This window comes from Mastacembelus armatus, chromosome 16 (genome assembly GCF_900324485.2).
Source record: "Mastacembelus armatus chromosome 16, fMasArm1.2, whole genome shotgun sequence".
Lineage (NCBI taxonomy): Eukaryota > Metazoa > Chordata > Actinopteri > Synbranchiformes > Mastacembelidae > Mastacembelus > Mastacembelus armatus.
In genome coordinates, this window is record NC_046648.1 from 24,126,464 (window position 1) to 24,141,790 (window position 15,327).

General features: G+C 43.6%; 1 protein-coding gene across 2 annotated transcripts in view; it reads left to right on the plus strand.

Annotated features, from left to right (window-relative positions):
* Positions 1-15,327, plus strand: part of bbs9 (Bardet-Biedl syndrome 9) — a 123,510-nt gene that overhangs the window by 29,686 nt on the left and 78,497 nt on the right. For both annotated transcript variants that reach the window (XM_026317863.1, XM_026317864.1), the window contains exons 14-18: positions 1,703-1,807; positions 12,728-12,868; positions 13,515-13,610; positions 14,059-14,231; positions 14,594-14,746. In XM_026317863.1, the coding sequence (XP_026173648.1) occupies positions 1,703-1,807; positions 12,728-12,868; positions 13,515-13,610; positions 14,059-14,231; positions 14,594-14,746 (668 nt within the window). The remainder of the gene's footprint in view (positions 1-1,702; positions 1,808-12,727; positions 12,869-13,514; positions 13,611-14,058; positions 14,232-14,593; positions 14,747-15,327) is intronic.

The following is a 15,327-nucleotide window of genomic DNA, read 5'->3' on the forward strand; positions in this document are numbered from 1 at the left end:
CATTCAGAAGGAACGATGCAGAGTGAGAGAAGAAGAAGCAGAAAAAGCTGGAACATCAAAAAATGAGTTAGAATAAATGCAAAGAGCAGCATGAAGGGATGGAGGGAGAGGACGGCACACTAACCGGACGCCTGACGGATGGTGGAGAAAGACTCTTCAGCTCCAGAGGCCTCGTCTGTGAGAGAAAAGGTCAGCGAGGTCCTGGAGTTTTTCGTTTAATTCATTTAGAACTGCTCAGTGTTTTACAGAAGGAGGTATTTTCAGACAGTGTCATTCGTTACATATTTTCCATTAGGACTCAGACTTGAGGGTCAGTCACCTGTGACAGGCCGAGTTCAGGAGCAACACGCCCCATTAAGCCACCACTGTGTGTGCGTGTGTGCGTGTGTGCGTGTGTGCGTGTGTGCGTGTGTGCGTGTGTGCGTGTGTGCGTGTGTGTGTGTGTGTGTGGATCCATTAGCTGTAATATATCCTTTCCTCTCTGTCTGTATTTGATCCCTGCTCTTTTCTCTCCAGCTTGTTTGCTCTTTCTCTCTCTCTGTCTCTGTTGGTTTTGGGGTATTTGAAGGGAAGTTACAAGTCGGCGCCCCTTTCTCATGCTACATATAACTTCAGTGTTTTTTGTGTGTGTGTTCTTGGATGCAAGGTAAAGTTCTGGTTAATGTTGTTAATCCTCTGTCCTCAGCTTTCCTGCAGATGTTTCATGTAAGCGTGTGTGCATGTGTGTGTGAGGGTGTGTGTGTGTGTGTGTGTGTGTGTATATATATATATATATATATATTACAGGGTCTGGTTAGCATTGGGTTTGCTGTATTCTGCCCTGTCCACATTTCAAAAATGCTGACAGTCCAGGTTTGCGAGTGCCTGTGTTTAGTTGGCTGCCCTGTTTCCTTATCCATCATTCTGTGTCTTTCTTTAAAAAGCGCCAGAGTAAAAAACCGGAACTTCTGCTCCAGATTGCATTAACATTTGGAATAACACAAGTTAGACCACTTAAACTGGTGCACCTCCATGACGCTGTGGACCTGACAAAAGACAGGGACCAGCAGAAAGGTTAAAAGGGGACAACATAAAGACAAAGTCCTGGTTCAGTTCTTCTGGACTGGTTTTATTTTAAATTACAGCTAAAAACATGGTGGTTAATTGTGAAACATGCACTAGGTGCTAACTTTACCAGCAAGTCCTGCCTGAGATATAAAACCTGTTTCATATTTGACTTCTGAGAACGACAGATGGACGTTTTAGCAGCTGCAGACACACTGACAGTATTTCTGATTAGTGGCCAGCTCTTTACATGGAGCTGATCAATAAGATGTGTGTTTACAGCTTCAGAATAAACTTTCTGACATGTACAAAGTGAAGTGTGTAATCAGCAGGAAATAGAACCGCAGAAGAAGAAGTTTGACTGATCAGTGGATTCCAGTTTTATCTTTTCAAACTCTGGTGTGAACGTTTGGTTGTTTGGAGCCTTTCAACCATCAAGACCTTCAACGATCCTTAAATCTGTGAAAGGCTCCAACAAAAACATCGTATCAGCCACAGACCAGTTTGGTTTTGGTGCCTCCATGTTTCTGCCACCCCTGGAAACTCGTCCCGTCACTTAATGTTCCCCCCACGTGGGTCAGACGTGAGCAGAAAGAACCTATTTATCCAGGCTCCATGTAAACTAATGTCAACTTATCTTCGTTCTCTCTCTCTCCAGGTGTCGGCTCCTCCACGGTTGTGGCTTTTTCAGTTTTCCTCAACGGCCGCTACCCCCCCACTGATCTCACTGGAGACATCACGGTGTCCTACAGCTCGCCGACAGGTAAACACTTCCACGCTTCCTGCTGGTTTCCTAACGTGGACCAAATCAGTCCTGGTCCAAACCTTCATTTTAACAGGATAATCACTGACAGATGAGGTTTCTGTTTTTTACTAATGAGTTTCTGTTGAACTCAGAATCCATCAGTCAAATGAGCTGCAGCTCTGAACGACTGTTCTGCTATTGAAACATAACAGAATGTGCTCTGTTAAATATAAAAACATGATCCAAATCCAAAGCTAAAAACATTTAGTTGGAGGTTAAATACATTAACAGCTGAATGTAGCAGCTCGGACACTTTATTGCTTTAAGCTGATTGATTCCCTGAACACATTTATTCTCTTAAAAGGTTCATTTAGCTGCAGCACTTTCTGCTTCCTGACGGGTGACTGAGACTCCCTGCACAAATAATAAAGTAGGACGGTGGAAGGTAAAGTCTGACTCCAGAAGTGTGATTACACAGACCACGTTTCAGTCTTAGCTGAACCCTTATCAGGTCAAAACATTTAAACTGTTTTTACACCGTGCGTCAGCTGATCATCTACAGTTTATATACTGGGAATACCAAGTCCTCCTGTGAGTTTCTTCTACTTGCTCTTACTCTCATCGACTCTTGTTCTGTCTGAACTTGCCGCACAAACCTTCCTCACATGACTCAGAAATCCATCCATCCATCATCTAGACCCCCTTAGTCCTAACCTGCCCACTGCTAAAGACCCCGTATACATTACATCAGCGGCAGAACCCTGGTTCTCCTCATGTAACAGTGAAGTTCCTGCTAAATAAGCAAACAAATAAACACGCTCCATGTTTATCTAACACCATCTGACCAGGATGGGAACTGAAACCAGCAGTGATATTTTACAGCTGCCTTGTTTACACTCTGGATATCTGCAGTATTGGTCTTCCACTTTCCCTTTTTGAATGACCAATACAGACTACCGCCCCCTGCTGGTGTGGAGAGGTATTTCCTCTCACCAGGAACAGAACGTCCTGTATGTGCCTGTGTGTGTGTGTCGGACTGAGTCTGTGTGGTGAGTTCAAGAGCCACTTTCTGGTCCCAGACGAAGGCGACGTTCAGCGGCCTTGGTCCCTGTTGGTTTGACGTTACCTTGGTGAGTTTGTGCCCAACGACCACTGAGCGACAGCGACAGAGCTACAAACGTCTCTGGCACACACCTTGAATGTAAAGTGTTCAGGTTGAACCCAAACTTTCTGTAACTGCTGAGCACCAGCTGCTAACAGGGCGCTGCCTGGATGGAAGGATTTGTGCCCGTTTGGTCCTCTGCTCTCTCCAGGCGTTTGTTTCCAGGCCCTGCAGTCTTTCTGGAAGATATTACTTTTCTCTGCACAGAAGAAAACCACTCTTTATTTCAAAGGTCCCTTTTTTTTTTTGTTTTAAATCCTGATTTCACTATTAGTTCAAAAAGCAGCTCATGAAAAACAATCTGTGTTTTCATGCTGTTGTTTCTTTTGGATTTGATTTGCTCTGGCAATCCTGCTGGGGGAACAGTTTCCCCTCCTCAGAATCACATTTAATGTGAAATGTCTGGAAATATTGGGAAGTGTTTCTCTTTATTAAGCTTCATTGTGATGCTAAAAATAGCTGAAAATAAGGCGTCTGGAGTGTTTCAATGGGGCTTGGATGCCAAACAGCTGTGGGAGAGGATGTAGGGGACTGATCTTGTGTTTTGGAAGGGACCTCTTGGACTGGAGGTATAACTGGAAGAAGCTTGTTAAAAGTTGGAGGAAGAAGAGGCACGATAGGATGGAAAATACAGAACACTAGGACTTAGACGCGAGTAATGAGGTAAGGAGGAGAGGAGAAAGAGGGTGAAGTGTATAAACGCCTGGGAGGAGACCAAGCAAGAGAAATGTTCAGGCTGATATCCCAGGGTGGAGATGGCAGGGGAAGGAAACCGGGGGAGGGCATGTTCTAAGGTGGAGTGATTTGAAGGCAAATAGCACCGAGGAGCATCACATCCAGGTGCACAGTCGAATCCAAAACTGGGATTTGACTGTCAGGACCAACTGGAGACACGTATGGACCTCGCTCTGTGCAACGGGCAGATGATTTTTGTTGCTTCAAAGCCTCAGACAAAGTAAACACAGTGACGTCTGCTAAAGCTGCAGCAGTTCTTCAGGCGACCAAACGTGAGCCTGTGTGGAACTATTGAGTCTGCAACATTTCCAATAAATATGGACGTCAAGAGGAAAATAATCAATAAAGTGTCTGAAAAGGCTGGATGGGTTCATATGGAACATGTGGACCATGTGATGTGAATGGGGAATATCCATTACATGAAGCCATCACTTTCATTACCTTATTGCTTGGATCAGCTGCAAATGTTCTCATGGTTTCATCTGTCACGTACATCAGCCTCCTCCTCCTCCTCATTTCAGCAGCGTCACATTGTTTGACAGCAGAACTTTCCCACCTGTCACCCTGAATGAAGCGCCTTCACAAGCACCGGTGGCGTCACCGCTCACATGATGTTCCTCATTTGTTCCGAGCTCCAACACAGTGTGCTGAAGCTCTGCAGCTTCACAAACAAGCTTCAGCACCAGCCGCCCATCTCTACCTGGAGCTGAGGCCTACACGTGGTCCCGGGCGGGTCGTTGCTATCAGAGCTGGGAAGTTGTTGTTAATTGATTGACACGTGAATAAGTTAAGCTTGGAAACAAACTGGTTTATTACACAGCACTTTCTCATGCATTCTGCTGAGTTTGACCCAAACAGACACCGATTGGCCGGCTGGTATGGGAGGAATGCATCACTCTATCTCTTTCTTATTGCGCTCCCACCCATGGGTGACGATTACACCTTAACAGCTCCCAGCCCACATAACACAGTCCCACCCTGCGGCCGCTCTGCCTGCCTTAAAGCCCCACAAAGGCTTTGACATTTAAGAAGAGTGTTGACTCCTTAAGCCCTTCAAAGGCGGCTCAGCAGTGGCTGCAGTCGTTACAGTGTAGAAAGAATTTCATTAGTGCCCCTCTGTGACAATGGGCTCTACACAAACACACTCCACAGGGATTAAGTGGTGAGGCTGACATTTCTAATGCATTGTTAGCTCATCCACAGTGGGCCTGTTCATCATCTGTGTGGATCGGTTCCATAAAACACAGCCAGCCGTGATTCACTGGTTGCTAAGCCAGTTCGTGGGTGAACCCTGGGATCTGTTTGTCAGCCTTTACTCTCCTGTTTTATTGAACTCACCAGAGTGACCGGTGTCTCCACTTGTCGAGTTCTCCGGGAGGCTGCTGCTCTGTTGCTCGGGCCTCCCTGGTTTAACTGCCAGCACTGAAATCCATTCGCGAGGAGGTTTTGTAGGCCAGCCGACGTCGCTGGCTGTCTCTGCCAAGCAGATCGTGTTTGTTTGTTAGTTTGCACAGAAACCTGGTAACAGATCTGGTGGGAGGTCAGGCCACTGTCCAAGGAACAAGCGATTCATTTTTTAATAGGATTTCTTGCCACTGGGAGATAAGAAGCTTTTGATTTGGCTGTTTTGTCATGAGCTGCTGGCCTGTACACTTTGCCCCTTCTGTCTGTACTTGTCTGTATTTTGACGCCTGTTTCTGAGGGTTTGGCAGCCTTGGCAGAGCTCTGTGCTCTCAGAGAGCTTTCTAGCTTCCAGTTTATTTAGTTGGAAGATTTAGTTTCAGATTTTATATTTACCCAGAGTTTTAATAGGCTGTGGGACCGTTGGCGGGTTAATAATAGACCCAGCCTAAGTTCTCTGGTTTGTTGATCCTGACTTCAGTGGAAGTTGTCTTGATCTTTTTGGGGCATGAACATTTTTGTTGTGTTTCACACTGAAATGTTTTTCTTTCTCAGCTGATTTTGAAAATCCACTAATTCTGATAAACACAAGCAGTTTAGGAAAAGTCATGGGGGAGACCTTTTATTTATTATGATGTTTAAAATAGAGTATATATGAACTGACCGGCTGTCTGGGTAATTAAACAGAAGAACAGGAGCTGTGTGTAGTGTAGTGGTTAGCATGACTGGCCACGACCACGGTGACGCTGGTTTGAATCCTGGACCAGGTGTCCTTTGTGCTGCCTGTCCTCCCATGCTCTCCCTCCCACACTTCCTGTCCTCTCTCTACTTTTCTCTGTAATAAAGGCAAAAAGTCTAACTTTAATTATACCAAAGAACACGACCTCACCTTCCTTTGTTGTTAGTGACAGAATCGGTGGTTGTGGTCGTGAAACACTAAAACGAGTCTCGCTCATTTCAGCCATTACAGCAGCTTTTAGAAAGAAAAGGCTGATTGAGCACTGGCTGGGGGCCGACCATGGGCGGCTACCGTGTGTGTTTGAGTTCTGTGATTGCTTTCTTGCTCTATTTGACATGTCCTTTATGTTTAACTGGAGCTTTCACTCAACACTGATGCTTTTAGGTCATTCTTGCTTCTTTTTTCCCCCTTTTTCTCCTTCGCTCTGTGTTTCGTTCTAGTGTTTCCATTTTCTGCAGATCTGCTGTGTCTTTCTTTCCTTTGGCAGCCCAGTGTGGTGAGAAGATGATGCATTTGAGGCCTGAAAGATGCTTTGAAACATGAAACATGAAGATAATTTGAGAATTAGTTGTTAATTTTGCGTTTGACGTAACATTAATTTTTTATTACCATGTCTCTGAGACGTCTTCTAACCTGTTATGTTTACTATAGGTAGTTACCAGTTGTGCCTTCATTTACTGAGTTTTGGTTGAAGTTAAGAGCAGACGTGTGTTGTAGGTTGTTACTTGAATGATTGCGATGTTCTTGGCAATGGATGATAAGATAAAAACAGTCCGATGTAATTCCAGGATGGAACGACGACAGAAGAGAGAGCACACTTGAGGCGGAGTTATTACAGGAAGGAGAAACGGCAGTAAGGAAGTTCATCAGGTGTAACAACTCTTTGACTCGACACCTTTTCATTGAGCTGCAACCTGCCATCTGCTTCTCATTCACCTTCACAGGAAATCCTTTTCAACCAATCAAATCTAAGCTTCATCTGCTGCTCCATGCCGCCTCTTCATAAAAGCAGTTTGTCTTGTTTTTAATTTCATGGAACAGCAACTTTCATCTTGCTGCTTAATTTGGCAAATCATGTGGATGAGCACTTTTAACGATGTTGCTGTGGACGTGAGTAAGTTTTATAAAACCCCGAATCTTTTCAGCTGCACTGCTCAAGCACATACAAGCAAATGCAGCATGACTGTAACAATCCCAGGCGTATTAGTTTGTGTTGGTTTTATCTGCGATGGGAACAAAACTGAGCCTGAATATGTCTCCAGACTGATGGTGAACACTTCAAATAAAAATCATGTGGTATTATGTCTCTGTCATGGCACAGGTAGTACTGGAAAAACAACATATCTGAGGAATCAACAGTGTTTTACAAGCAACTAACAGGCCAAGATATACAGCGCGCTGAGCGGCTTGTTGCCAACAAACAAACGATGTGGCAGCTGACCACTAAAATAAATATCCTTTGCATTTGGAAGCTCCTTCTGCTTCACTTCTGGCCCTTTACCATAGTTTGGCACCCAGGTTTGGCTCGTGTTAGTGGGCGGTTCAGGTACACTCATGAATATTTGGATTTTCAGTATATTCTCCCTGCTAACAGGAAGAGTTTAGGTTTATCTGTGTTTACCTTCTCTTCTTTGGAATGTTTGAAACTCCTGATACTCATCGATTTATAAGAGCAGATGTGTTTTCCCCACATTCTGTCAGACCAGTTTTCATACTAACCTCTTGACAAGACGCTGTTTAATTTAGGATGTGGACATGTTATCATATCCAGGATCATTCTGGGCTCAGTCAGGAGGCTGCATTTCCCCCACTGGTGCTTTCCAAGTGTATGGAAAGATGAACAAAGCGCTCCCACAATGTTTTTTCTTTTTTTTAGCTCTGTGTATATCCACATGCAGGGATATGTCCAGTTGTTCCAGTGCAGCTTTGGTTCTGGTCTGAATGAAACTAGTGATACCTCAGTAAGTTTCTTTTTTTTAACCTTAAACTCTTCTTCTTCTTTGCTGCAGAGCTAAACCCCAAAGGTAAGTGTTTGGTTAGTGGTTCTTGATAGAACAGAGCAAGTAGGAACATACACACACACACACACACACACACACACACACACACACACTACTGTATATACAGGAACTGTTTATGTTCCTGTAACGTGATACTTGGCAACAGTCTGCTCACATACACATTTCATCACTATATGGAAGAAGTAAATATCCTTTTATAGCCATTGGTCCTGTTATACACAGTGCAGTTCACACAATATCACTTTCTCAGACGCTCACACACAGAAACGCACTGATTTATACGTTTCAGCACAACACACACACACACACACACACACACACACACAGACGTATTCCTGTCGTAGTGTTCCTAGTCCTCAGCCGGTGTTTGTTTTAGTCTGTCTGAGTTTGTGTGCTTTGATACAGAATAGGATGTCCTGTAGTCTATAGTGGGCTTAGAGGCTGCTCAGTAGAACACACTGAGCATATTTTATTTCTCCCTCTCTCAACTGTGAATTATCTTCATACGCAGCTATTTTTCATCAGCCAAATACACTTTCAGAAAGTTTATTAAAGGGTTTATTTCAGAGTTAAGGGGTTTATTTCAGAGTTAAGGGGTTTATTTCAGAGTTAAAGGGTTTATTTCAGAGTTAAAGGGTTTATTTCAGAGTTAAAGGGTTTATTTCAGAGTTAAGGGGTTTATTTCAGAGTTAAGGGGTTTATTTCAGAGTTAAGGGGTTTATTTCAGAGTTAAGGGGTTTATTTCAGCCTTTGGGTCAAGTGCTAGTTAATACACAAACAACATTAAGCAGACAAGCTGTTTAGCTGATGGAACACCTCAGTGTACCCAAGGTATATTAAAATAAGGAGAGCTGCATGTGTAGTGTTATACTTCTGCTAATGTGGATCAGCTGAGCGAGTGTGACAACAGATTTTTCTAAAAGTCTTGGCATCAAATAGTTTTCCATATTTTCTATATTTATAATTTCCCTTTTTAAAAAAAAAAAAAAATACATTTTGGACACTCGAGTGTTTGGTGTCAACACTAAATCACCGCTAAAGGTTTGTTAAGTTTAGAGCTTGGTCCTCACTGCAGAACAGACGTCAGATGATTCTGATCCGAGGTCGTCTTGTGTTAAAGGACACAACATTCGTGTCCGTCAGAAATCCACACCTGGACTTCCTGGCTCTGAGCTGGAACGTTTCACTGATGCACAATAGTTGCATATGATTTGTTGAGGGCTGTGGTTTGGTGTGTGCATCACAGTGGGAACACACACACACACACACACACAGTGAGCGTGTGTGTATTGCACATCACTGGCTGACATCACTGCAGCTGTGGTAAGAACCTGATCCTGCACTGTGGACCTCTGCTCAAATAAACTCCGTGGTCTGTCTCTTTTTCACTGTCTCAGACCAGATGAGTCCGAGTCCTGTGGAGGCAGAGCAGCTTTAATGCTGATGTTACAGAGGATTCATGCTCAGGACAAAGTACTTCAAAGTCATTTGAAGTACTTTCTATACTGCTGGGTAGCTGATGTTAACTACCTTATATACTTCTAATTTGAAGTACTTTCTATACTGCTGGGTAGCTGACGTTAACTACCTTATATACTTCTAATTTGAAGTACTTTCTATACTGCTGGGTAGCTGACGTTAACTACCTTATATACTTCTAATTTGAAGTACTTTCTATACTGCTGGGTATCTGATGTTAACTACCTTATATACTTCTAATTTGAAGTACTTTCTATACTGCTGGGTAGCTGACGTTAACTACCTTATATACTTCTAATTTGAAGTACTTTCTATACTGCTGGGTAGCTGATGTTAACTACCTTATGTACTTCTAATTTGAAGTACTTTCTATACTGCTGGGTATCTGATGTTAACTACCTTATATACTTCTAATTTGAAGTACTTTCTATACTGCTGGGTAGCTGATGCTAACTACCTTATGTACTTCTAATTTGAAGTACTTTCTATACCGCCGGGTAGCTGATGTTAACTACCTTATGTACTTCTAATTTGAAGTACTTTCTATACCGCTGGGTAGCTGATGTTAACTACCTTATGTACTTCTAATTTGAAGTACTTTATATACCGCTGGGTAGCTGATGTTAACTACCTTATGTACTTCTAATTTGAAGTACTTTCTATACCGCTGGGTAGCTGACGTTAACTACCTTATGTACTTCTAATTTGAAGTACTTTCTATACCGCTGGGTAGCTGACGTTAACTACCTTATATACTTCTAATTTGAAGTACTTTATATACCGCTGGGTAGCTGATGTTAACTACCTTATGTACTTCTAATTTGAAGTACTTTATATACTGCTGGGTAGCTGACGTTAACTACCTGATGTACTTCTAATTTGAAGTACTTTCTATACTGCTGGGTAGCTGACGTTAACTACCTGATGTACTTCTAATTTGAAGTACTTTCTATACTGCTGGGTATCTGATGTTAACTACCTTATATACTTCTAATTTGAAGTACTTTCTATACTGCTGGGTAGCTGATGTTAACTACCTTATATACTTCTAATTTGAAGTACTTTCTATACCGCTGGGTAGCTGACGTTAACTACCTGATGTACTTCTAATTTGAAGTACTTTCTATACCGCTGGGTAGCTGACGTTAACTACCTTATGTACTTCTAATTTGAAGTACTTTCTATACCGCTGGGTAGCTGACGTTAACTACCTTATGTACTTCTAATTTGAAGTACTTTCTATACTGCTGGGTAGCTGACGTTAACTACCTTATGTACTTCTAATTTGAAGTACTTTCTATACTGCTGGGTAGCTGATGTTAACTACCTTATGTACTTCTAATTTGAAGTACTTTCTATACCGCTGGGTAGCTGACGTTAACTACCTTATGTACTTCTAATTTGAAGTACTTTCTATACTGCTGGGTAGCTGACGTTAACTACCTTATGTACTTCTAATTTGAAGTACTTTCTATACTGCTGGGTAGCTGACGTTAACTACCTTATGTACTTCTAATTTGAAGTACTTTATATACTGCTGGGTAGCTGACGTTAACTGTAGTTGTGATGAGTAAACCCTAACCCTTCCTTCAGTCGTCTGTTATCTCCACTTGTCGACTCCCTCCTCCTGCTCTTTTCCTTCTTCTCCTTGACTTATTATTCTACTTACAGTATTCTCCTCCTGCTGCCTGCTCCCTCCCTGCCCAGTAACAGCAGCCTGACTCAACATCACACCAGTGTGAATGTGAAATACCCCTTGTTCATTTCCAGTGTTTGAGAAAGCTTTTTATATTTTATATCCACTACTCACTGTTCCTGCGAAGTTAAAGTGTCTTCTTACCTCAAAGGGATCGTCAGAGAGACGACAGCTCACAATCTTAATGTTTGTATTTATTCATCAGTGGCTGCATGTCCATCAAAACCATTTTATGAAGCAGCGGTATATTTGTTTTAGACGTAAACGGATCATCTTAGATGTTTCGTGTTTGCTTTTTTTTTTCTCCTCTTGGATTCCCTGTGCATGGACTGATTATTGACAGCAAGTCTCGTCCACTTTACCAGCCCGGCAGCCAATAGCTTCATTCGTTCATTTCAGTGTCTTATGAAGTCCAACTTGGAGGGCCATGAAACCTGTCTGAGTCAGACCAAGCATCCTGAGCGCTCTGGTTACTGTCAGCTCCTTCTAAACACACAGAGGCTGCTCAGAAAGGTTAAGTCTGTGTAAAAACAGCAGAAACAAGTTGTTGATCTGAGGTGTCGCCCTCTGGGTGTGTTTAGTTGTCACCCAGGATGATCTGTCGGTGAGAAGTTAACGCAGTGAGGAGAGAAGGAAGTGGACCAGAGTCCTCTCCCCTGAAACTTCATCCCTTTTTTCTCTCTGGGCCTTTTCTCAGCTGTTTTTCTTGGCTTCACCTCTTCCCTTCTTCTTTCTCTGCCTCAGTTTATGTGTAACCAAATTGAATTATTCACATAATCACACAGTAATTGCTTGTCTGGAATGAAAAGGTGCACAGTAGGTTCAGGTAATTATTACTATCTGTAATAACCTGGAATATTCCATAATTAAACCGTCCCTCCCACGCGGCTGTCGCTCCTCATATTATTTCTCTTTTAGGCTCCGTCTCTCTCTCTTTCTCTCACTGGCTTATTTCCAGTCGTTTCTCTGCTCGACTCCCTCTCCTGTCGTTAGCTCACCTCCTCTCCCCAGGTTCCTCTGCTCCATCTCTTTTTAACAACTGTTTTCCTCCATCCCTCCTTCCCCTCGCTCTGTTATTCTTGCTAAGTGTAGATTTCTGCCAAGCTCAGCGCTGTTTAAGCTCAGAACAGAGTTATAGTTGGCCTTTACTCTCCTCCTCTTTTTCTCTTCCTAGAATTTCCCCCTGCTTTTCACCAAACGTCCCTTCCGTATGTTCGAGAGTCCACACTCAGTGTTGATGTTGAGTCTCAGATACTCACGGAATGGGAATATCTGCAGTGTTGACTGTGGTAACAAAAGTTAACCCGACCTGTTCGGAGAGAAAGCCTAAAAGGCCAAGTCTGATTCGCCGTAGGGGACTATGGCGGAGATGGGTGTCACTAAAGGGGAAGTGGGCTGTGACTGTACGGTTGTTTTTCAGGAAAAGACCGACAGGATGAGGGAGATGGAGGAGGAGTGTAAAATAATGTGGACTTCACCGATGATTGTAGCTTTTATTTCAAAACAAACTGAAGCTTTGCTGTTAACCACGATGAATCAGGATAATAAAGACGTGAGCTGAGCGAACAGAACTGGTTGGGGCTGTAGGGGTTGGCAGCTCAGTGACTTTGCTGCAAAGTACTAAAGAGCAAATTGTGGAGAACATATGGAAAATGAATCGTGAAAAGAAAACATTAGAGGTTTTGATATGTGTTTGCTTTCTCAGGAGTTCCCAGGGTCCTCCAGGCCAGGTTTAGTCTTCCTCTGGTGTTGGTTTGTGTTCCTTCCTCTCCCACCAGAACCACCAAGTTTAAGATCACTGTGGACACCAACCAGCCTCCAGTCGACCTCAGGTCCATCTTCCCAGGTAACACACACACACACAAACCCACACACACTCTCTCATGCACTGATGTTGTGTAAGATTTGCAAATCAGGGTCAGACAGTGGCTGAACTGGCTGGTCCACTAACTGTCCACATGTTGAAGTGTCCTTGAGCAAGGCACCACTTAAACTGCGGCTCTTTTTTTGCAGCATGTGTGAGTGAACACATGAGTGAGATGCAGTTGTCAAAGCAGTGAAGACGTGGGAATCAGAGAGATGTGTAACTCTGTTAATGTGATTACATTTCTATCAGTACTGAGCTGTTACGTATCTGTATCTGTGTGTGTGTGTGTGTGTGTGTGTGTTTATACGAGTATGTTTATGCCTGTCTATTTATTCCTGATTGTGTGTGTTTGAACCCTGGGAAACTCTGTTCTGTTTCCCAGTTATCAGACCATCAGCTCCAATCAGCAGCTCTGACGTCTAAACACACACTCAGCTCAGCTCAGTTCATACAGGGCTTTTTTGGAGGGGGATTTGTGTAAGCTCGTGCCGGCTCATATTGTGCGTCTTTGTGAACAGTGTGACTGTATCTTGTTCTCCTTTGTTGGCGTCCTGCATCATGATAGGCCGTCCTATCTGTCTCATCACACTGCTCTCTGTCTTTCTGTCTCTGTCTCTCTCTGCAGCGTTTTCAGTCAAATCAGAAGATAAGGATGGGAACAGTTTGGCTTTCCAGTTCCTGTCAGGAGCCAAAGTTACTGTGGTGGCCTCCAAGACCTCCCGTGAGTCTCACAGCAGCCACACACCGGTTTACCTCCATCGGAGCTGAGTAGAGCACCGGGTCACTGGTCTGCAAAAATAAATGTGTAGCTGTTAAAGGGGCATCCTGTAAATATTCATTGTTCATGACACATTTTGATAATGTTTAATTTTCTCATCACCTGATTTTATCATGACTCTAAGTTTGATCCTTTAATACCTTTGATACTTTTTCTAGTAAACAGAAACATTTTGGTATCGTCTGATGTCTCATCTTTACCACCTGTGTAAACATTTTAGTATCTTCAGGTTGTTTCTCAGAACCTTTACACACTGAGCCTTTTTTACTATTCTCTCTATGTTCAGGGTCAAATCCAAATAACCGTGTAATCACAGGGTCCAGCACTTTGAACCACCTGTCTTTATAACTCAGGTGTCCTTGTGTAAGGGGGTGTCCCTGTGTGTTTTCAGAGCGTTACCGTGTCCAGAGCGACACTTTTGACGACATGTGGTTGGTGGTGAAGGAGCTGGTTCGCAAATTCGATCAGCATTTCTCCAAACTGGGAGTCAAGGACTTCAGGAAAAGCTTCAGTGGACCACTCCCACTGCAGGACTACTTCCTGTCTGTAGACCACCACTTCCAGGTACACACACACATTAAAATATATGTATGTATGTTAGTTCATGTGCCATAGGCTGCTGTAAATCTGCCAGTTTCAGATGCATAAAATCTGAATGTAAAATCAAAGTGTGTCTGCTCAGATGACAGTTTGGTGACATGTAAACATAAAAAGGATCTTGGTTGGTCGAGTGTGAGCAAACTATCAAACTGCAGTGACTTTTTAGGGTTTACTCCACTTCCCAAGGCCCAGTGCTGCAGCTCAGGTTCCTTGTTCACAGTCATGTTGCTAATGTAAGAGTCTTCCTCCATAGTCAGCACAGGGATTTTTTACTCCTCTGTTATTTCCTACTCATCTTCATGTCCGTGTTTGTGCACATGCATTAGCTGCGTGTCAGTGCTCAGCAGTACCAGGACCTGCTGTCGGAGCGAGCTGTCCAGTTCAGAGCCATCCAACGGCGCCTGCTGACCCGATTCAAAGACAAAACCCCGGCACCACTGCAGAACCTGGACACCCTGCTGGACGCCACTTACAGCCAGGTCAGATACAAACACCACACACACAAAAACACACACACACACACACACACACACACACACACACACTGTGTTATACTGACAACACCTCACTCTGGAAATACCAGAGAAACCAGTACAGAGGTGCAGGAGTAGCAGCTTCTTTGTTGTGAACTCCGGCTGGTTTCTGGTAGTGGGAAGCTTTGGGATGCATCTGGGAGGGCTGCAGGGGGTTCTGGGGGACACAGCTGGAGACAGGAAACACCGTGCCAAGGCAGACTGAACTCACCCTGAAACCTGTGGTCCATTCATGTCGAGGTTGGAAGTGCTGGAATGATGCCACACACAATTGACTGGGTTTCAATACAATAAGTGGGAAAGCCGATCTAGTCAGGTTAGCCACTGTTAGCAACACCAGTTAACAACATATTACTAAACTTGGATAGGACCAAACGGGTTTAATGAGGCACATAAGAAACAGGATATTTGTGCAGCTTTCACTCTCTTGATGCGTGCAGCAGCCATCTTGGATGTTGAGGTTGGACTTGATGAGGTTCTTCCGACTTTCCACATGGGAAATCCGACTTCAGGGGCTTTCCAGTTGA